Below are 24,518 nucleotides of genomic sequence, written 5' to 3'. Positions count from 1 at the left end.
AGGTGCAAGGCGATTGTGTATACCCAGCGGTAGCCGCTACAACATCATTATACATACCTGTACCAAATTTGGTCAGAATCCCATCACTGGTTTACAAGCTATTGTGGTAACAGGATTTTTACCTAACATGACCTCTGACTTTTGGCCTATGACATCGTGACCCCAAAATCTAATCAGTTCATCTTTACCTCATTATACATATCTGCACCAAGTTTGACGAAGATCCCTTCAGCCATTCTCAAATTATCGCGGTAACGAAAACCTATCACGGACGGACAGCCGGACGGACAACCTGAAAACATAATGTCTCTGGTGACTTCGTCGGCGGAGGCATAACAACAGGACTTTGTATGTTCAGTCTCCCCATTTTTGGTAAGCATAAGTATTGGAACAAATGACTGACAGGTGTTTCTTGTTGGATTGATTGTTCACACATGAAAGCTGTGAATGTCTCATCTTGGTTTTAACCTTTACTTTTTCCCTTGGGAGTCTGTCGGCATAAACCCACATGCAGACCAGATAACTGTCTATGAAAGAAAAGCAAGCAATTTGGAAGCTGAAATAACAGAATAATTCAATTAGAACCATACTTAGGGTAGGTACAAAGAGTGGGCAGAGCAAATACAGTACAACAATGTGGAATATCTTGAAAAAGAAAGAAAACACTAACATACTGTTGTGGATATGAGAATGGTGTTTTTTTTTGTGGTAAAATGTTGTTGTAAAAGGTTGTGGTAAAATATCACCCTCCGTCCTCCATTTGTTGTTGTATAAAGGTCAAAGGTCGTGCCCGTAGTTATTTCACAAGCACCCACGTAGCCAATAATAGATTTCCTCCTTGTTGACAGTTATTTCCTTATTCTGTGTAGTAGGGTAAGGCCTTGTCTTCCATTAATTTGACACTCCATTGCACTGCATTAAATAAGGTAGATCCCTCCAACATGGCATCTTCAAAGTGCCAGGTTTGCCAGGTTTGCTGCAATTGCCAACTGCATTTGGGCGGTTTTCTTCATTCGCCATTGCTGCCCTTTGGCTGGGGCTAGCTCGAATCGCCCCAAAACCACCATTAGCCACGAGGTAAGGTCTGGGAAGAAAGGCGTGTCTCCACCTCGTCATAGAGGGGAGGAGTGAACCAGCCCTTGCCGACCAACCCAGAACGAGGGGTTGGCTTTAGAGGGCGGAGAGAGAACGTTTGGGGGAGGTTCGCAAAAGGGTCAAGGGTGGGGCTTATATAACCCGCGGGAGACGCCCCCGGAAGAGTGGAGGAGGGAGGAGATCAGATGACAGACAAGCCTGAAGAGAGTCCTGCGAGTTTGTGAGAGAGGGAGAGAGAACCCGTCACGCCAGACCCCCCACCAGCAGCGTTGGCTCCACCAGGCAGCTCCGACCCGTTACCCCACGCACACCACAGGATCGGTGGCATCAGCGGCCGTCGATGTCCAGCCCGATGTCCCGTGCGGGATCAAGCTCCAGCCAGCTCCGTGCCTTCCTCCCCCTCCAGCCACCCACCTCCTGCCATTCCTGTCATCATCCCTCGTGTGAGTTTGCTCGGTCTGTTTTGTGTGTCTTGTCGTGGGGTATTAATTAAGACTGAATAGGTAAGCTAGAGTTTTCACTGTGTCCTTCTGGTCCGTCCCTCTTTCTGTCTTTATTTTATTATCCTTCCTTCTTCCTTGGTTTCTTTGGTCCTGTAAATAGTAATAAATTATAATCGTATTTAAAACCTTTTTTTTGTCTTCTTCTTCTTTTCTTCACATCCGCGTCGTCTTTGTCTTTTCCAAATTGAATATCTGTGGCAGGATTTGGCCAACGTTCAGAATCGGGTCTAGTCATTGTAAAAACGGTTCGGGCCGCGGCACAATCCGCTCGGCAAATTAACATCTTATCCGCGGTCCGTAACAATACTTAGCAATAAACAACGGTCAGGTCGGCAAAGGAAAATGACTGCAGTTGATGACAGAAAAATCATCAGAGCTGTGAAGAAAAACCCTAAAACAACTGTCAGTGATGTCATCAACAACCTCCAGAGTGCAAGGTGGAAGTCTCAAACTACCGTTAGCAGAAGACATTGGCAGCAGAATTACAAAGGCCACACCGCAAGATGCAAACCTATCAGCACCAAAAATAGAAAGGCCAGATTAGAATTTGTCAAGAAGTACAGAGGTGAGCCCATGAGTTCTGGAACAAAGTTTTATGGACAAATGAGACCAAGATAACCCTTTACGAAAGCGATGGAAAGGTGAAAATGTGGAGAAAGGAAGGAATTGTATATGATCCAAAGCATACTACCTCAGGTAGCATCATGGCTTGGCTTGCATGAATGCCTCTGGAACTGGCTCACTCATCTATATTGATGATGTAACTAATGATGGCAGCAGCAGAATGAATTCGAAAGTGAACATAAACATTTTGTCTGCCCATGTTCAAGAAAATGCCTCCACTCATTTGGCGGTGCTTCACCATGCAAGAAGACAACGACCCAAAACAAACTGCCAATGCAACGGAGGGTTCATCAGAGGAAAAAGTGGAATGTTTTAGCCTGGCCAAGTCAATCTCCTGATTTAAATCCAATGGAGCATGAATTTCACTTACTGAAGAGGAGACTAAAGTCAGAAACCCCCCAAAACAAACAACAACTGAAAATGGATGCAGTAAAGTCTTGGCAAAGAATCTAAAAGGAAGATATCAAGTTTGGTGATGTCAATGAGTCACAGACTTGATGCAGTCACTGTATGCAAGGGATATCAATATGTAACCAAATACTAACTTTTACACCACTTTAATTTAATTTAACTTAATCTGTTCCTATACTTATACTTTCCAAAAATTGGGGGACAGAACATAAAAAGTGTCATTGTTCGACAACGGTAAAAACATAAATACATAGAAATAAAAATTGATGTTCTGCACTCTTGCTTTGTGTTGTCGTGTCCCCGGGATTAAGACCACAAGAGGACGAATGGCCGAATCAAACTTTACTCCGAGGCGTATACCCAACTTTGTGGTAGTGACACGCGTGGGAAGGTTCAACGTCTTACCTGATCGGTAACACACGCAGAGGTTAATCCGAATTCACAAACACAAAGACGGGACAGCAAAATCCACAATACAAGAAAAGTAAGATTTGACAAATAATGATTTAATGAAAATAAATGCAAATAACAATGAAAGGTGAGGTAAACACTAAAATTCCTAATTGAGACGTATCCACTCAGACTCGCATACAAACACGGGGAAAACGAAAGTAAAAGAAAATAAATGACGCTGTGGCTAATCGGCCGGCACTCAGCTTTGCGTCCGCAAATGGTTGGTAGGGCTTGCCGGTCGCTCGTCACCTTCAAACCAGTGCGGGAAACGCACAAAATGGCACAGAGTCACGCTCTTTGACGTCCAGAAGAAACACGACGCGGACCCAGTCAACCGCCGACGTCGATCCTGTGCCTTTTAATTCGGACTGTTCCGAATCGTTGTTTCTCACCAGCCCTTTCCCAAGAGCGCACACGAACCAAAGACCACACGCCCACGACCAAGCCGGAACAAGGAGGAAATGCGACTGCCCACTATCAGAGCCAGGACCAGAAGAGCAAGATGGCGCGACTACTTCTCTTTTCCTTCAGCTCTCGAATCTTCCACGATGACGTTACACTCTGTCCAATCAGAGCTCTACTCATCATCTATCATGCCTCCACCAATCACGCAGGCCGGGGCATGGCCTCCTCATTACGAGTCGTCGGGGGGCGGAGTCCAATCTCTTCCGGGAATGTTTGGTTGACGTCAAAAGCCGCGGGGTGGGATTTGGTCGGCACGGTCAGCAAATGTGCCGGGTTTGTAGGACCTGGTGGCGTGGTGAGCGAATGAGTCCATTTACAGTGCGATCGTTGTTTCACTGAGGCTTTGATTTCCTGGCTGGCCGAATGTAATAAGAACATGAGGGAAAAACCACAGGGAGGCAATCACGTACAGGGGAATTTAACCTTACAGACCCTATAATAAATTAGTACAACTCCACTCCTCCGTGTGGAGACACCTAAACACTTACCCGGACATTCGACCCTACTTAGACACATCTAGGTGGGTTCTTCTTCTTCGTGACATTCGGAGCATGCTAATTTATACGATTCTATCTTGACTACGGTATTTCATTGTTTACCCCCACAGACAATCAGTAACAGTATATTTATATTTTGATCCCAAGTCCAAATTTCTTGAGTATTTAGAAATCATACTAAAATATGCAATTTGGTGTCTGACTGACTGATTTTTGACCACGACACATTTGATCATTACTTATCCAATCATGATGGAGGTTGTATCAATTTAACTTTTCCCCCACACCCCAAGGGGTGTTTCCCCACCAAGGGTGTTTAGGGCAATACGAAGCAAGAGTACAGAACATCAATTTTTATTTCTTGGTATCTCTATGTATTTATGTTTTTACCATTGTAGAATAATAACACCTTTTATGTTCCGTCCCTCCATTTTTGGAAAGTATAAGTCAACCCCTTGGCGGGGAAAAGTGTTGAGGCGTGTTGAGGTGTATATCCATGTTAAGATAGCTTTACCGTGGCGTTTTTCAAAGGCCGCTTCTAATAACAAAAGTAATAACAACACTCATGATAATAGCATATTAATGTTATTACAAAACAATATTAATACTAAATTCCATTGTGAGCCTTGAATAATGTAGAAAATATAAAAGCATTTCTCTTTCCTGGTCGATCAGCAATCAAATGGTACATCAATTAATGAATGCGTCACAAGCCTTAATTATTTTGAGCCAATTTTGTCTGACGGTTCCCTTGGGTGGAAAGTATCCAAATAAGCTAAAAAAGCTGGCTTGTACACTTCCTCTTTGGAATTGTTGTTTTGCTATCCTCCCCCCACCCACCTTCCCCCAACCACCACCCCCACACCGGCACACCCTCACAGAAGTAAATTTTACTATCGGGAACTTAGAATGGTGAGGCACGGTCTGATCTTTTCAATCACCTAAACTAACATAAGCAATAGTAACAATAATTGGCAATATTAAGGATAACAACATGACTCCCTCTGCTGCTCCCTGAGTGAACACGGGTGTACTCGTCATACTAAAATACACATTTTTGTGTCTGTCTGTGACGATTTTTGATTGCGATACATTCAGTCGCTACTTATCCAACCTCAACCAAACCCCACAGGATGACTCAGCGTCACACAATGAAGGTTGTAGCAAATTATTTCCCCCCCCGCCCCCCCTCCCATCCCTCACCAAGGGGGTTTTCCCCACCAATGGCGTTGCGTGTTGAGGTGTATAGCCATGTTAAGATAGCTTTATTGTGGCGTTTTTCCAAGGCTGCTCCTAATAACAAAAGTAATGATAATAGTGTGGCGTACACGAAAGCCCACTGGCGTGGTGACATCATTCCGCGCACCAAGTGGGCGGCGGCCACATCCGAGGGGTAGGCATGGCCTCAGGATATACACCGCGGGCGCAGCCAGTGCTACAGTCGTCGACCTCTTTGGAATAAAGAACTTGTCCGCTTCCTCCTTGGTAGCAAGTTACGCGCGTAGCACCGCGTGCTTTATTGGTGACCTCCGACATTCGAGTCAGCCGTCGCTGACTACCCGAAACCGCGGCAACAATGGCTACCAACGCGGTCTCCATCAAGCTCCCAGAATTTTGGGAGTCACAAGCCGAAGTTTGGTTCCTGCAGGCGGAAGCCCAGTTCCGACTTCGAGGCATCATGATGGACGAGACCATGTACTGCCATGTGGTCGCCACCCTCGGGCCCGGCATGGCCACCCGCGTCGTATCGGTCCTAAGGGATCCACCTGCCGACGGCAAGTACGAGGCGGTCAAGCGTCTCCTCCTCGCCACGTTCGGCCTTACGGTGGACGCACGGGCCGATCGCCTCTTGGACCTCCCCGAGATCGGGGACACGCGACCGTCGGTCCGTATGGACCATATGCTGGCGCTCATGGGCGACGAAACCCCGAACGCTCTATTCCGGGCGTTGTTTCGACGCCAGCTGCCAGCACGAGTCCGCCTCGCTTTGGCTGGTTCCGTGTTAATGGAACCCCGTGCGCTCGCTGCTGAGGCCAACAAATATGACGCGGCTTTGGACACGCAGGCGAGTCTTGGCGCGGTTGCCGCTCCCGAGGCTCCCGAGGCTTTCCCCGATGCACCGCACCTCGTGTCCGACGCCACGCCCCGTCCACCACCACAGCCGCGAAGAAAACCGCGGCCTCCGACGCCGCAGCTGCCCGCCTGGTGTTTCTTCCACGCCAAGTTCGGCCACGACGCTCGGCAGTGTCGCCCGCCGTGCTCATTCGGCAGATCGGGAAACGGGCGAGCCGGCGCTCGGTGGCAACGGTGAGCGTCGGCAATTCAAACAGCCTTCTATACATAACTGACACCTTGTCCGGGCGCCGTTACCTGTGCGACACGGGGGCGCAGGTGAGTGTCGTTCCTGCCGGTACGTCCGACAAGCACACCGCGGGCCGAGGTCCCGCGCTGCTTGCGGCCAATGGTACGTCTATACGCACGTACGGAAAACGCTGTCTCTCCCTGCGGTTCGGAGGTCAGGTTTTCTGTTGGTCATTCGTTACGGCCGACATGCCCATGGCACTGCTCGGCGCGGACTTCTTATGTGCGAATGGATTACTGGTCGATGTAAAGCGCAGAAGGCTTGTCCAGGCTGAGACGTTCAGCTCGCTCGCGTGTGCGCTGCCCGCCTCATTGAGCAGCTCACAGAGCGGCTCACCAAACAGCTCGCCGAGCGGCTTGCTGAGCGGTTCCGTTCCGGCCAGGTTCATCTGTACGCTTCCGGCAGCGGACGAATTCGCCCGCCTCCTCGCGGGTTTCCCGGCCCTCACGCGGCCCACCTTCTTGGCGGGGACCGTCAAGCACGGGTGGAACACCACATCCCCACGGCCGGGCCACCGGTCTACGCCCGGGCACGCCGCCTCGAGCCGACGAAGCTCGCCGTAGCTAAAGCGGCTTTCGCTACGCTGGAGCGGCTCGGCATCGTGCGGCGCTCCAAGAGCGCGTGGGCGTCCCCGCTCCACATCGTGCCCAAGCCCGGCGGGGGATGGCGACCGTGCGGGGACTACCAGCGCCTCAACGACGCCACCACCCCCGACCGCTACCCCATCCCCCACATCCAGGACTTCTCCGCCCGGTTGGCGGGGATGTCCTTCTTTTCAAAGGTGGACCTCGTACGCGGCTACCATCAGGTCCCTGTCAGGCCGGAGGACATCCCGAAGACGGCTGTCATCACGCCATTCGGGCTTTTTGAATTCCTTCGGATGCCCTTCGGTTTGAAAAATGCGGCTCAGGCGTTACAGCGCCTCATGGACAGCGTCTTGCGTGGCTTGGATTTTTTGTACGTATACCTGGACGACATCCTCGTCGCCAGCGCGTCCCGCGAAGAGCACCTTCACCATCTCCACACGCTCTTCGAACGTCTGGGCCAGCACGGCCTGATCGTGAACCCCGCCAAGTGCCGGTTCGGTGTCGCTGAAATCGACTTTTTGGGGCACCGCGTCACCAGGCACGGGGCCGTCCCCCTACTGGCCAAGGTGGAGGTGGTGAATGGGTTTCTGCGCCCCCGCACGATCAAGGGGCTCCAGGAGTTCATGGGCATGGTAAACTTTTACCATCGGTTCCTGCCCCGCATCGCCCAGCTCCTGCGCCCCGCCCCTTACACGAGGCCCTTCAAGGGAAGCCGGGCAAAGGTGACGTTACCTGGACCGAGCAGATGGACGCGGCGTTCTCGGGCGCGAAGCTCGCCTTAGCCAACGCCACCATGCTCGCGCACCCGGCGCCCGATGCACCGATCGCCCTCACCTCCGACGCCTCGGACTACGCGGTGGGCGCGGTGTACGAGCAATGGGTGCATGGAGCTTGGCAACCGCTGGCGTTGTTCAGCCGGCAGCTTCGCCCGCCCGAACACCGTTACAGCACCTTCGACCGCGAGTTGCTTGGGCTTCACCTGGCGGTCAGGCACTTCCACCATCTGCTCAAGGGCCGTGCGTTCACGGCCTTCGTCGACCACAAGCAGCTGGTTTTCGCGATGGGCAAGGCCGCCGAGCCGTGGTCGGCCCGGCAACAGCGTCACCTCGCGGCCGTGTCCGAGTACACGACGGACATCCGGCACGTCGCGGGAAAGGACAACCCGGTGGCCGATTGCCTTTCCCGGGCCGTCGCCCACGCAGTCCACCTTGGCATCGACTATGCCCGGATGGCAGCGGACCAGGCCGCCGACCCCGGGGTCCAGGCCCTGCGGACCGCCGTCACTGGCCTCCGTGTCACCGAGGTGCCCTTCGACGGCGCGGGCACGGCCCTCATTTGCAAGGTCTCCCTCGGGCGGCCTCGCCCCATCGTGCCCGCAGTCTGGCAGCACCAGGTTTTTGACGCCATCCACGGCCTGTCCCACCCGGGCACGAGGGCCTCCCAGCGGTTGGTCGCCGACAAGTTTGTCTGGCATGGCCTCCGGAAGGCCGTCCGCGGCTGGACCAGGACGTGCCTCGCGTGCCAGCGCACAAAGGTGCACCGACACACCCAAGCCCCCTTGGCCCCGTTTAAGGTGCCGGAACGTCAGTTCAACCACGTTCACGTGGACCTGGTGGGACCTCTGCCCCCCTCGCGGGGTTTCACCCATGTCCTCACCATGGTGGACCGCACCACCCGGTGGCCGGAGGCCGTGCCTTTGGCGGCGACGACGGCGGCAGACGTCGCGCAGGCGTTCATCGCCACCTGGGTCGCCCGGTTCGGCGCCCCCTCGGACATCTCGTCCGACCGCGGCCCCCAGTTCAACTCGGAGCTCTGGGCCACGGTCGCGCGGGGGCTCGGGGTCCAGCTGCACCGAACCACGGCCTACCACCCCCAGGCCAACGGCCTGTGCGAGCGATTCCACCGCTCGTTGAAGGCCGCGCTCCGGGCCACCCTCCGCGACGGCGGCTGGGTCGACAAGCTCCCCTGGGTCCTGCTGGGCCTCCGGACGGCGCCCAAGGAGGACCTGCGCGCATCCGCGGCGGAGTTGGTCTTTGGACAACCGCTGCGGGTGCCGGGCGAGTTCCTCCCCGACCCCACGGCACCTTGGTCCGCGGCGCAGGAGCGTTCTGCGCTGCAGGAGACCGCCCGGAGGTTCGCACCGGTGCCGACGGCGCACCACGGGCACCCTCCTACACACGTCGCCCCGGAGCTTCGCACCGTGGAGTACGTCTTCGTCCGGCACGACGCCCACCGGACACCACTGCGGCCCCCGTACGACGGGCCTTTCCACGTGCTGGAGACCGGGGTGAAACATTTCACCCTGGACATCGGCGGCACTCCTGACCGGGTCTCCATAGACCGCCTCAAGCCGGCCCACCTCGACGTGGACCACCCACCGCCGGTGGCTTGGCCCCCGCGTCGGGGCCGCCCCCCTGCGGGCGGACCCCCGGCACCGCCCAGCACCGCAGGCATGCCGCCACCCGGTCCGGCACCCATCCCGGGTACAGCCGGGGGCATCCCACCTGGCATCCCTGCACCCCGGATGCCGCCGGTCGCCAGAGGGCGCTTCGGCCGGGTCATCCGTTTGCCCCGCAAACTGGCCCTCCAGGTGCGCGGGAATTCTGGGGGGGCGCGTGTGGCGTACACGAAAGCCCACTGGCGTGGTGACATCATTCCACGCACCAAGTGGGCGGCGGCCATGCCCGAGGGGTAGGCGTGGCCTCAGGATATACACCGGGCGCGCAGCCCGGAGCGCGCCAGTGCTACAGTGCTACAGTGACCTCTTTGGAATATAGAACTATAAACTTACCGCGTTGTCCGCTTCCTCCTTGGTAGCAAGTCACGCGCGTAGCACCGCGTGCTTTAATAGCATAATATTGTTGCGGATCTCGGACGTCGGCTCTCCCCTTATGAAGGGGGATTAATCCCCTTGTCCTTCTATCTGGACGACCCGAGTCCTGGTAGTTATACCGTCCTTCCCGGAGCGGCGTCAGGTAGGGTTTGTTAGGCCTAGGGGTTCACCACTACCCAATTACTAACGCCGGCCGGAAACGAGGGAATAACTCCCGCTCGATCCACGGATATGATGGAAAATGCCGAGCGGATAGCAATCCACGATCCGAGCGATTAACAAATGACTAAACCCGATTCTGAGCGGTTTCTAATCATGCCACGTTTACCCAATTGAGAAAAGACTAATGCGATCGGATAAAGAGGAAACCCAGAAAATATGAAGAACAAAGATTGGTTTATTAACAATTTACAAGAAGGAGAAGAGGAAACGAAAGAATGCACAGGATAGGAAGAGGAAGAAGCAGTTACACAGGGCAGCCTTAAACAGTCTTATTCTTAATACCCAGGACAAACGTACACACTCACACGGGGATTGTAGATGGTTGATGGTCACCAGCGAGTCCGGGCTCCAGCCCGGCTCTGGTCCAGGCTCCGGTCCAGGCTCCGGTCCAGCGGAAGAAATCCGGCAGGCAGCTCTGCGTGTAGTTGGAACGCGACCGGACAATTAGATAGCGGGGGGAAGCTGGTGTCCTATGGCGTATGTAATAAATGCACACTCGTGCCAAACGCCCCCTCTCTCCAAGGTCCTTTCGCACAGCGCATTTCCAACCAGTCCTTTACAACGCCAATCGTACGACGCCGTCTTGGACAGTTCTCTCATCAAGGGCGCCGTATATCTCTTCACAAAAATGCGCTCTCCCGATAAGTCCTCCTTTAATAAGGTCCTCCTTTAATCAGTGCCACTGCATCAGTCCTCCGGTAAGTTCTCTCATCAAGCGCGCCGTATATCTCATCAGTCCTGTAAAAGGGCTTTGCGTTTGCGCTTTTATAAGTCAACCAAGCGATCGCTCCGCAAGCCCCAAAGCCACGCCTGTCGGCGATGTCACTTCAGCCCTGGTTGGCTGGTTAAGGCTTACCGGCCCCACCCTTGACGGCTGGGTGACGTGGCCACACCTTCTTCCTGGCGCTCCGCCTCCTTTCTCGGGCTTTGCCTCGTGGCTTATGGCGGCGTTGAGCGAGCTCACGGGCAGCGAAGGCTGCGGCCAAGCAGCGTAACAATTGGGAGGGCCGTGGGGCACAGACAGGAGGGTGTGCCTAATGGCGTCGTTTGGAGAGGGAGGCTGCCAAAATGAATGAATGGGGACCTACTCCTTATTTGATTGACACAACACAGATTCAACTATTGGAAACATGGCCTTACCTATACACATACTAATGAAATAACTGAAGTCCTATGGTGGCTACGTGTTGCTTGTGGCCTAACAATGGGGTGCAACCTTTAACCCTTCAATGTCATATTTATTTACAAGAGTGTGGGTTCTCAAAACCGCAACAATATTAATGATATTAGAAAACAACATTAATACTAATAATGTACAGTCTCCCCAAGGGATTTCTCCTCCTTGAACAAACGGTGCTAAAGTATATACAGACTTGGCATTTAATATGGATTATTTTTTTTGTGGGGGTGAACTTACTTTTCAAGATGTCTTAGAACCAAAAGTTCATTGGAATTATGTTGAAATTATTCTAGATTTTGTTAATGTGACCTTTAAAAGAAACAAAAACCACATTTGACATTTCGAAACAAATAAATTGATCCTTGAAAGTGATGGAAACTGATATCGAACTCAATTCATGGACAGTACTGTGTTAAACTTCTGTACGTTTTCCCGAAGTATCTCTTTATTTTGCACATTAGCCAAATATTTTTTCAACAAAAACAAATGTTAAATTACGACTGGGATTACGGACAGTAAAATTACAGTTCAGTACTTCGTGTAACCCCCACGAGCATTCAGGAGAGCACGTACACGTTGAGGCATGCTGTTCACGAGATTTGCCAAGGTTTGGACAGGAATCGCTTGCCATGCAGTGACAATAGCCTGCTGCAATTCACGCACAGAGGTCGGCTGATGGTCCAAGTGGTCGATTTGACGCGTTAATTCTGCCCACAAGTTCTCCATCGGATTCATATCCGGGGACATGGCAGGCCACTCCATATGCTCTACACCACGGTTAGCAAGAACGTGTTGGATCATGCGAGCAGGATGAGGCCGTGCATTGTCATCTTGGAAGACAAAGTTTCCTTGAAAGGCTGCACGAGCAAATGTAAGCAATGTTTCTTCCAGAATGGCCCTGTACTTGAACTGGTTCAGGTTTCCATTCAGAACAACCAGGTCAATTTTGCCCCCTGCATGAAAAGCAGCCCAAACGGTCACCCCACCCCCTCCAGCTTGGACTCTTGGCACTATACAATCTTTGTTCTAGGCTTAATGCACTTGTCTGTGCACTCGGCCGTGGCCATCTTGACGATAGACCAGAAATCTAGACTGGTCAATGAAGATCACGTGATTCCAGTGTCCTGGCTGCCATTGACGGTGCTCTCTGGCCCACTGCAATCGGCGCTGGCGGTGTTATCTGGTCAGGCGTGGCTTTCTCAGGGGACGCCTGGCACGATAGCCTGCTTGAACCAGTCGTTGGTTGACTAGCCTTCTGGATACAGGCACATTTGTCAGTTGCTGCCACTCAGCCCTAAGCCGATTAGCTGACTTGGTACGGCCATTGCGGACTAACCGGTGCAGCTGGCGATCGTCCCTCCTTGTGGTTCTGCGGGGACGTCCTGGCCTCGGTATTGGAGTAGGGACACCCCTCTGAGCATTTCGTATCAGGATCTTTGACACCTGACCTTGAGTGACGCCATACTGCCGAGCAATAGCACGCTTTCATGCCGTAATTTCGTAAAGCCACCACTCCATGACAAACAGCATTGTCGAGTTGACGGACCATCTCCAGAGGAAGCGGCAATAACTTTTGGAGACGTGCAGCAGTTGTTTTCCACTAATACAGAACGCAACAACCCTTGTATACCCGACTGTGAAGCCAATTGTCAAATGCACCTGTCCGTACATTTCGCCACCTGCGATATAATCCTGTTGTTGACTTCTTGCTGCGACAGACAATCAGTGACATGGTTCTTTTAACAAATAAATCACCAAAGTGTAAAAGAAACTCACCAGATTGATATACTGAGTTAAGAAAGTAAACCCAAGTCAAGAAAAAATATATATATTCCATATTAAATGCCAAGTCTGTAAATAGCTTATTTTGCCGTTTTCATGGGAGCAACAACCCCTACCAGAGGTAAAAATATTGTTACGGAACCCGACGTCGGCCTCGGTTCCCGTTATCGAGGGGGGATTAAGCCCCTCGTCTGTTACTGACCGACGTGGTCCCGGGGGTATGACGCCACGCCCGGTCGGCGCTGGGTAGGGTTTTAGGCCCACAAGTCCTATGACCTAAATACCAGCGCTTCCCGGTACGCGAAGGAACACCCCCCGCTCACGGCCGCAGCGTAATGGATGTTGCGCCGAGCGAAGCTAACTGCGGCGTGAGCCGTTTACCAAGACTAGACCCGATTCCTTAAACGTTGGCCAAATCGTGCCACCGGTATTCAATTGGGAAATCACCAAAACGACAAGGATGTGAAGAAGAGGAAGACGAAGGCAAAAGGGTTGGAAATGCTACTATATTTATTACTATTATTTACACAATGAAAGGAACCAAGGAGAAGGAAGGATAATAAAATAATGCAGAAAGAGGGACGGACCAGAAGGACACAGTGAAACTCTAGCTTAACTAAACAGACTTAACTTATACCCCATGACAAGACAAAAGACAGACTACAAGCACACTTACACGGGGGATGATGACAGGAATGGCAGGAGGTGGATGGCTGGAGGGAGACGAAGGCACGGAGCTGGCTGGAGATGGACCCCGCACAGGACGTCGGGCTGGACCTCGACGGCCACCGATGCCACCGATCCTGGTTCCCGTGGGGTAACGGGTCGGAGCTGCCTGGTGGAGCCAACGCTGCCTGGTGGAGTCAAAGCTGCGTGGTACTGCTCCTGCTTGCTCTCAGGACTCTCTCTCAACTCTTGCTCTCAGGACCCTCTCTCAACTCTTGCTCTCAGGACTCTCTCCGTAGCTCATCTGGACTCATCTCTCAACTCTTGCTCTCAGGACTCTCTCCGTAGCTCATCTGGACTCATCTGAGGTGGGGGCCTCGTGGTGCGGGTTATATATGCCCCTCCCTCTAACCTTTTTGAACCTCCCCGATCGTTCTTTCTCCGCCCGCTCAAGCCAAACCCCTTTGACTGGGTTGGTTGAGCGGGGCCGACTCACTCCTCCTTTCTATGACGAGGTGGAGACACACCTTTCTTCTCCGAGCCGGAGCACATGGCAATGGCGGCGAATGCAGTTGGCAATCGAGGCTTTGGGAATGGGGCTTTGGGAATGAAAGGGGATCTACCTTATTTCATGTGGTGCAATGAAGAATGTCAACTAGTGGGAACAGAGCCTTAACCTACATAGAATAAGGAGATAACTGTAAAAGAAGGATATATGATTGGCTACGTGTGGTTGTATATGACCTAACTAAGGGACGCCCTTTGACCTTTATACACAACTGGAGGAAGGAGGGTGATATTTTTACAACAATAAAAAAACACAATTCTCATTTCCACAACAATATTATAAACCACAAACACATTTGATTACCTTTTAAAACAGTAAAACAGTCACTAATGCTGTTTAACACTAAACTGATGGAGGAAACCCCGGGGTTTGTTCAATTACCAAGCAGCGAGCTAGTGCTTGCCGAGCCAGCCGTTCCTCATCAACGGTTTTGAATGGAGTACTTGCTCAAATGCCTTAGCCACTTGGCAAGCTCTCTTCAAGAAACTTGGTTAAATAAACAATCCCCACTCTCCTCCTCCCAATGTTCTTGAGGCCCGACCATAGATCTACTGTAATCTATATATCCCAGAGGAATGATCCTTCCTACCGCTCCCACAGGGAACACGGGTGTCCTGGTTTCTCAAAGGAGATCTCTCTCATATTTTCCATTTCTTTCTCATTGTTAAAATTAACAATGCTGGGCCTCACCTAGTCTGCCAAGCAGCGTGGGTCTCAGAGGGCCGTCGGTCCACATACGCACCAAGCTGGAACTCATTGGCAAACAAGACACAATCAGAGCGAGGACTGTTGAGCAACCGCCGTAGCCTCTGGTATAGTCTGAAAGAAAGGTGAGTGTGTTCAAGAAAAATCTCACTTTCATAATTTAGCACCAATGGCTTACGCAAGGAGGGAAAATGCAAAAGAGCAGAGAAGGCGTTTTTGTAAATAAATGGCTGGCTTGTATTGGCCCAGATGCTTCCCAAGGGAAACAAAACCAAAGTAGACATTTGACATTGCGACGTCGACTAATATGCATCCGCCCACGTCAGTTCTTTGCTCATTCCAACTTTGACCTAAAACCTGAAGACCATTTGACCTCAATCTCTAATCTGTACATATATATCATGGTACATGTATTTGGTTTAGTTCAAATCCCACAGCCAATGGCATCACACTAACAGGAGTTTTAATGCGACCTCTGACCCTTGATCTTTTCAGAACAAATAATTATCCGTCATGGGTGGACGCACTGACAAAGGTTTATACATACATGTACCAAGTTTGATCAAAATCCCTTCAGCTGTTCACAAGTATCCAATTTTACCTGATATGATCCGCCCACGTCAGTTCTTTGCTCATTCCAACCATGAACTCTTGCTACCGAAATCTAATCAGTTCATCTTTGCATCAAAATATATACTTGTATCAAGTTGGACTTGGATCCCTTCAGCCGTTCTTAAGTCATCGCAGTAATAAAAACCCATCACGGATGGACAGACTGACAGACGGAAGGATGGACGGACGGATAACCCGAAAACATGCCTCCAGCAACTTCGTCAGCAGATGCATAAAAAGGTAATATTTTAGCAGCACAACAGCACTGCAGAGTCGACTCACCTGCGACTCTTGTGCTGGACGTGCTGGTAAGCCGTGTGTGTGAACAGCAAGCCATTCAGCTGTGGAAGCTCGAGGACTTCAAGGTAATGCAACGCTACCGTGCAGTCCGGAGTTAGAAAGTGGGTCAAGTCTGCACCCAAAACCTTGCCCGCTACAGTGGGTCCACATAAGGGAGGAGAAGATCAAAACAATTTTCAATAAAAACAAGTTACAATGACCAGAAAATACCGTAACATTTGTGATCATTATGATTGAAATGTATTTGCCGATTACGTGCAGAGACAGAATATCACTGGAAAGACTGGAAATGTATGAGGCCTTGTGGTCTCCTCAAGCGGACTCCTGACCAGGTTAGGGTGCCAGGAAGTGTTAGATGCCATGATACAGTATGTCCAAATATCTCTACGATGGCACAACTGTTCATCACCACCCATTAGGGGCAATGTGCAGTGACTGCAGTGGTCACATGGCTTTTCACAAGTTCACATTAACCCCAGTCCTGGACAGTGTCATTTCTGCCATAAAGGCTTCATCAGCAGGAAAAAAAATGTCAATATGAAACCGGTGAAAAAGATGCCCGACTTCATGCCAACCCTCATGAATGGAATCGTGCTGAAAACGAAACATGTACTGGCAAAGATAAAAACTAGAGGTTCCAGGGAACCTGAACGCAACTGGTCTATATCAATATGGTTAGAATATGCATAATAGAACCACAAACTATATACAGTCACGTGAAAAAGTAAGTACACCCCATGTAAAGTTTTGACTTTTCAACATATTTCAACATACAGCTATTTGATCTTCATTTCAACAATATTGATAGATAAAGGTGATATAATATAACAAATATAATAATAATAATAATAATAATGCATTTATTTTATATAGCGCTTTTCAGGAAGCCCAAAGACGCTTTGACAGAGTTCAAAACATAATGCATAGCAAAACATAAAAACAATTGCAAAAAAAGAAGAATCAATAGGGAAATATTCAAAGCACAAAGGAGGGAGAAGGAGAGGAGATAGTCAGGGGTTAGATGCTGTGGGTTAAATGTTGAATGCAGTGTTGAACAGGTGGGTCTTGAGTGATGTTTTGAGTGTGGTGAGTGAGGAGGAGTCTCTGATGGTGTGAGGTAGCGAGTTCCAGAGGGTGGGAGCAGCGATGGAGAAAGCCCTGTCCCCCCAGGATCTAAATTTGGTCCGGATGGGGGGGGGGGGGGTCAGGAGGTTGGTACCAGCAGAGCGGAGGTTGCGGGTAGGAGTGTGTCTGGAGAGGAGGTCAGCCAGGTAGGATGGGGCCAGGTTATGGAGGGCTTTGTAGGTCAAGAGGAGGATTTTGTACTGGATTCTCTGGGAGATGGGGAGCCAGTGAAGCTTGTAAAGGACGGGGGTGATGTGGTCACGGGTCCGGGAATGGGTGAGTAGACGGGCAGCGGAGTTCTGAATGTATTGGAGTTTATTGGTGAGTGTTGAGGGTGAACCATAAAGGAGGCTATTGCAGTAGTCCAGACGGGAAGTGATGAAGGCGTGGATGAGGGTTTCTGCAGCCACGGAGGAGAGGGATGGACGGAGACGGGCGATGTTTTTCAGGTGAAAGAAGGCTGAAAAGAAGGCTGAAAGAAGGCTGAAAAGAAGGCTGAAAGAAGGCTGAAATATCATGAAACATTTACGTTTTGTAGTCCATTGTATAATTTAAATAAACATAAATGCAAATTTCGCATGTGGAAAAAGTATGTACACCCCGACATTTATCACTACTTCAAATACCTAAAATTAGAATCAGGTGCACCAGCTCAGGTGCAAATGATTAGAACATCGTTAGAGAGGATCTTGGAGGAACCTGTCTTATTTAAACCTCAGACATTTAGTTTGGTTTGCTTTTTGTTGTTGAAATGTGCGGCGTCACCATGCCTAGATCAAAAGAGCTCTCTGAGGCCTTCAGAAAGAAGGATATAGATGCCTACGAGTCTGGGAAGGGATTTAAAAAGATCTCCAAACAATTTGAAATCAATCATTCGACTGTCCGGAAGATCATCTACAAGTGGAGAAGATTCCAAACAACTGCCAATTTGTTCAGGCCAGGCCGCCCCAGCAAGTTCAGCCCGAGAGCAGACCGCAAGATGCAGAAAGAAGTCTCTAAGAACCCCAGAATGTCATCACGGGACCTACAGGTAGCTCTTGCCACTGTTGATGTCAAAGTGCACGAGTCTACCATTAGAAAGAGGATGCACAAATTTGATCGACATGGGAGGTGCGCCAGGAGGAAACCTTTGCTGTCCAGAAAGATCATCAGGGCAAGACTAAAGTTTGCCAATGAACACCGAGGCAAAGACCAGCACTTCTGGAACAATGTGCTCTGGACAGATGAGTCAAAGGTAGAGCTATTTGGCCACAGTACCAGAAGACATGTTTGGCGAAAACCGACAGCATTTGACCACAAGAACCTGATACCAACTGTAAAGCATAGTGGTGGAAATATTATGGTTTGGGGCAGCTTTGCTGCATCAGGGCCTCGGCAGCTCACCATCATAGAATCCACAATGAATTCTTCATTGTACCAGAGGGTGCTTGAGGATAATGTGAGGCCATCTTTCGGAAAGTTGAAGCTCAACGGAAGGTGGACCTTGCAACATGACAATGACCCTAAACATACCAGTAAATCCACCAACGAATGGCTGAAAAGAAAGAAATGGAGGGTTCTGGAATGGCCAAGTCAAAGCCCGGATCTAAATCCCATCGAGATGTTGTGGAGGGATTTGAAACGAGCTGTGCATGCAAGAAACCCCTCAAACATCGCACAGCTGAAAGAATTCTGCACGGAGGAGTAGGCAAAAATTTCTCCCAGTCGGTCAGAGACTGGTAGACAGTTATAAGAAACGCAGACTTGAGGTTGTTTCTGCCAAAGGGGGCAATACCACCTATTAGAGCCAAGGGTGTACTTACTTTTTCCACATGCGAAATTTGCATTTATGTTTATTTAAATTATATAATGGACTACAAAATATAAATGTTTCATGGTATTTGTTATATTATATCACCTTTATCTATCAATATTGTTTAAATGACGATCAAATAGCTGTATGTTGAAATATGTTGAAAAAGTCAAAACCTTACATGGGGTGTACTTACTTTTTCACGTGACTGTAGTTTATATGTGCTGAAGAGGTACAGTAACGTTGAAGGTATCTCATGTCTAAATAGTCCGGCAGATATGTGAAGAATTGTGGTAGAATTGTGCCTTTGATGATACAAGCATGAAACTTGGCACACAGTTAGGGCATACCCTTACAGTGAAATTTGGATGTAGGGGCATTCCAGATTTCTCCTTGGCCCAAAATGGCGGCCATTTTACAAAATGGCGGCTAAGAAGGACATATTTACCTATTATTTCAGACTTGTCATTTGTGCTGCTATTGAAACACAATGTAATGAGCATATTATAAATTGTCATGTACATGCTATGCAATACCTTCATACTGGGTTCAAAATTGGAATCTACGGTGGCCTATAAGGGGCAGAACAAATGGTTTACCATTGCAATAGACAGGACTGGTCTAGCGGTTTAATTATTTAACTTTGCATGACTATCTGATTTCTCCTGGGTGTAATTTTGGTTCAATACCTTTATATGAACAACTTTGATGTAGCTTTATGAACTTTCCTATCATAGACTAGGTGACTATAAGGAACAATGCAAGGCTAGTGAAAAGTTACGAAAGCGAATTACTATATTTATGATAATAATGTATGTATTTCTTTTTCAGATGATAACTCGACTGCACTGCACCTTCGCTCATTGACTGTAGTAGCTACCTAGATTTGGTTCCCAATTTGTATATTGATTGGATGGTGGTGGTGGATAATGCTTAATTGACAATGGCCAACAAAAATTTCAAGCTATTAGACCCCCAAAGCCCTAGTACATCTGGAACAAACATGCCTTATCTGACAGATTGGGAGAAGTGTGTGTTATGTCAGGAGGTCACCGATGAGGCCCTTGCCTGTCCAGCTGATTCCAAGCGAACCACAGGGTCCGGATACCAAACTCTTGCAGATTATCTCCTCACCTTCAGCCAGATGGGCTGCCTGCCAAAATCTCTAGAACTGTCCCGCCTGGACGATGGTGAAGGTATCCAGTCAACCTTCCAGAGCCACAAGGCTAAGTGGCATGATTCATGCAGACTGAAATACAACAAAACTGAACTGCATCGGGCACAAAAAAGAGAAACGTCTAGTGAAGAAACCGCAAGTGTCTCAAGAAAGTACACCCGTCACAGAGTACATGTAGACCACACACAGCCACAGCCTGAAAAGTGTTTCTTTTGTGACAAACCAGCGGGTACTAATTCTCTGCGAAAAGCTTCCACCTTCGACCTCGATAAACATGTCAGGACAGCTGCCCTGAAACTAGGAGATCAGGCACTTCTTGCTAAACTGAGTGCAGGTGACCTTATAGCACAAGATGCACAGTACCACGTGAAGTGTCTGGTGTCACTTTATAACAAAGCAAGGGCCACAAGCACAACACTGAATGAACAAGATGATATCAATCACGGTATAGCACTTGGAGAGCTAGTGTCCTACATCGATGATGCCCGCACAGATGCTCTTGTGACACCAGTGTTCAAGCTGGTAGACCTAGCAAGACTATACACCACCAGGCTGGAACAGCTTGGAACAGTCTTGACCAGGCGTGTCCACTCCACCAAACTCAAAGATCGAATCATGACATATTTTCCAGACCTAGAGGAGCACATGTCCGGTCGAGATATTCTGCTTGCTTTCAACCAGGATGTTGGCTCAGCCCTTCAGAAGGCATGTGATCACGACACTGACAGTGATGGAGTTTGTCTTGCTAGAGCCGCAAATATAGTTCGTAGAGACATGTTGAAAATGAACTCAACATTTAGTGGTTCATTTGAAGCCCACTGCCAAGAACATTCGGTACCTAATTCGCTTGTATCACTAGTTTCTATGATCTTGAATGGTCCTAACATCCAAGAGCAGTCAAGCCACTCGTCGGTATCAACACCTACTCTCACAATCTCACAACTCCTTATGTTCAACAGTTACTCACGCCGCAGAGAGAGTAGCAGTACTACCACGTCCACGAGGCACAGTCACAATCGGGAGACTCCCCTGCCTGTGTACCTGGGCACCCTTATCCACACAAAGACTCGAAAAAGAGACCTGGTTGATACTATGTTCAACCTGGGTCTCTCGATCTCCTATGACAGGGTGCTTAGCATCTCCACGGACTTGGGGAACAGAATCTGCCGTTTCTTCCAAAATGAGGGTACAGTTTGCCCCCCTGAGCTAAAAAGTGACCTCTTCACAACTGGGGCAGTGGATAACATTGATCATAACCCCAGTTCAACAAGTGCCCACGACTCCTTCCATGGCACTGGCATTTCACTTTTCCAGCACCCAAATAGCGATAGCCGTGGAGTTCAACGGGTAAACCCAGATGACACATCAACAACAGATGCACACCTGCCACAGTCATACACCATCGTACCTCCTGTTGTTCTGGGTAAATGTGACCCACCTGTACCCAAGCTAGCGGGTCCCAACAAAAGCAACTGCCAACTCATCCCTGAAGCAATGCAGATTGAGTACAGGTAACTGATTATTGTGTTTGAACTGTGGACAGTTATATGTGTACCTAAATAACCAAGACTTGTTAACTTGTGTGGACTTGTTTGTTCTTAATTGTGTTCATTATCTTGCATTTTGACAGGTGGCTGGAGCAGATGGAGAAGACAGTGCTATCTGACACACCACTTAAGGGAGACGAGACAGTATCATGGGCTGGATACCATGCCAGCAAGCAGTCTATTCCAGAAGAACCAGAGTGTAGTGTGGCCTTAACTTCATTGCTGCCTCTCTTCTATGACCAGGCAAAATCTGTGGCAATGATTCGTCACTCCATGGATGTCATCAAGAAAGCAATCGATATTCTGAATCCAGGTCAGATCCCTGTAATCACACTTGATCAGCCACTGTACACACTTGCCAAACAGATCCAATGGAGATGGCCAGAAACACACGGAGAAGATCACTTCGTCATGGTCTTTGGTGGACTCCATATTGAGATGGCAGCATGGAAAACCCTCGGTGACCTTCTGGATAGCAGTGGGTGGACAGGCGTTCTGATGCTTGCAGGGGTTGCTACAAGTGGTACTGCTGATTCCTTCCTGAAAGTGACCCATGTGACACGCACACGACGAGCACACCAAGTCACAGCCAGTACTCTCTATCTTCTCCTGAAGGAAGCCTACAGCCAGTACACCAGTGGACTAGATGAGGGACAGGATACGATACCACTAGATGACTGGTGCGGTGAACAAGCCAATGCAAGTCCACAGTTTCAGTACTGGTTCCTAATTATGCAGCTAGAACTGGCAGTCCTGATCTATGTGAGATCCGTCCGTGAAGGAAACTTCCAACTGTACACTGATGCTCTGACCAAGCTTGTACCATGGTTCTTCGCCTTGGGACATACAAACTATGCCAGGTGGATCCCAGTTCACTTGCGCGACATGGTGACACTTGCAACAAAGCATCCAACTGTATACGCACAGTTTCTGGCAGGAAACTTCACCATGAAGAAGACTACACGTGCATTCTCTGCCATAGCCTTAGACCAGGCACACGAGCAAAATAATGCATTGGTGAAAGGTGATGGAGGGGCTGTAGGTCTTACGGAGAATGCTGCAGCTTTGCGCCGATGGATGGTGTCTGGTCCAGAGATGGCCAAACTGATCTATAAGTTCGAGGCCACAACAGAAAAAAGAATTAGGAAAACTGAACTAAAACACCATGAACAGACAAAGCACACGCAGGTAGCCTTTGCTCGAGATGTGAGAGCACTCACCCGTGTCATAGGAGAGATGGGGAACCCATTCTGTGACGACAGCAAAGATCTCTTGGTGCTAGACAGCAGAGACCTGGCAGACCCAGCAGTCATCAACACCCTTTACCAGATCGAGAAGCTGGGAAAAGAACAGTATGACACATATGTGAACGAGAGGCTTGTACATCAGACAAAGCCTATCACTGACCCAATAAAAAGAAACAATCTCCCTCTCTTCAGCCGACCCCCAGTCAGAGAGAAGTCAAGAACAGAGTTGAAGGTGGTATCTCTGAAGAATGACTGCGTTCTGTTCTCCAGGCTGTTTATTGCATCCCAGACACGGAATGGAGATCTTGATGAATTCTTTGCACATGAAAACCAAGCTTGTCCCCCTGCATTGTCACAAATGGGCAAAATCCGGCTTGGAACCAAGTCTGATCTGGTTGGGTGCTTAGAAGATCTGATCACCTCACGGGAAAATGATGATGTAAGCCCCCCTGTTGAAGTCATGGTCCTGGATGGAGCAGCCATCGTGAACATGCTGGCACCTCGTAATGCGAAGACCTTCTCTGAGTATGCATCACTAGTATTCTTGCCATACATCACATCTCAGATACAAAATAAGAGCAGGGTTGATATTATCTGGGATCAATATTTCCCAGACAGTTTGAAAGCCGACACCAGGAAGACGAGGGGTAAAGGCACCAGGAGACGAGTTGAGCCATCTAGTTCCATCCCTCGAAACTGGCAGGCCTTCCTTCGCATAGACGAGAACAAGGTGGAGTTGTTTGACTTTCTAGCAACGAGGATAGCAAACATTGAGACTGACAAGCAAATCGTCACCACAAACCACAAAGAAGTTTTTTGTACACAGCCACGAGATGTTACTGGTCTTTCCCCGTGTAGTCACGAGGAGGCAGATACAAGGATACTACTCCATGTCCAAGATGCAGTCAGACAGGGCTATACCAAGGTGTCAATCCGCACAGTGGACACAGATGTTTTGATCCTTGCAGTGGCAGCAACTGGATATCTTAACATCGATGAACTCTGGGTTGCTTTTGGCACAGGGAAGAATTTCAGGCACTTGGCAGCTCACGAGATGGCTGTGGCACTGGGACCAAACAAGTGCCGAGGGTTGCCATTCTTCCACGCCTTCACTGGGTGTGACACCGTGTCCTGCTTCGGCGGAAGGGGGAAGAAAACAGCATGGGAAACATGGAAAGCCTATGATGAGGTCACCTCAGCTTTCTGCGCACTGGCTGCCACACCAACCATTTCAACTGCAAATGACAACATGGATCCACTGGAGCGTTTTGTTGTTCTGCTCTACGATCGAACAAGCAGCCAGGAACATGTTAACGATGCCCGCAAGCATCTCTTCACCCAGACTGGTAGATCAATAGAGGCTATCCCACCAATGCAAGAAGCCCTCAGACAACACATCAAGAGAGCTGCCTGCCAAGCCGGCTTTTGTTGGGGCCAGATGATGATTTGCGCACCTGAGCTCCCATCGCCAAGTGAATGGGGTTGGAAACAGAGTAATAACGGCTGGGGGATATATTGGACAACCCTCACAGAGGCAACTGAGGCATGCCGACAATTGATTAGATGTGGATGCAAGAAGGGTTGCAGGAAACAGTGCAAGTGTGTTAAGGCCGCACTCCAGTGCTCAGCTCTGTGTCACTGTGCAGGGGAGTGCACACGATAGTATACAGGAGGAATAACACACCTGTTACATATACACAAACATGTGGAAGACTGTTTTGTAGACTGTTTTATAGTGAAAGTCACTTCCACAGCGTTAATGTGG

At 49.6% G+C, this 24,518-nt stretch overlaps 1 protein-coding gene across 2 annotated transcripts in view; it reads right to left on the bottom strand.

Annotated features, from left to right (window-relative positions):
• DIS3L (DIS3 like exosome 3'-5' exoribonuclease) overlaps positions 1-24,518 on the bottom strand; it is a 247,804-nt gene that overhangs the window by 168,001 nt on the left and 55,285 nt on the right. For both annotated transcript variants that reach the window (XM_068107004.2, XM_068107003.2), the window contains exons 2-3: positions 15,848-15,998; positions 14,939-15,067 (exon numbers count right to left, since the gene is read on the bottom strand). In XM_068107004.2, coding sequence (XP_067963105.1) covers positions 14,939-15,067; positions 15,848-15,998 — 280 coding nt within the window. The remainder of the gene's footprint in view (positions 1-14,938; positions 15,068-15,847; positions 15,999-24,518) is intronic.

Source organism: Myxine glutinosa, chromosome 2 (genome assembly GCF_964187855.1).
Source record: "Myxine glutinosa chromosome 2, kmMyxGlut1.1, whole genome shotgun sequence".
Lineage (NCBI taxonomy): Eukaryota > Metazoa > Chordata > Myxini > Myxiniformes > Myxinidae > Myxine > Myxine glutinosa.
The sequence above is the reverse complement of the archived record's forward strand: the minus strand, read 5'-3'. Positions and strand labels throughout refer to the sequence as shown.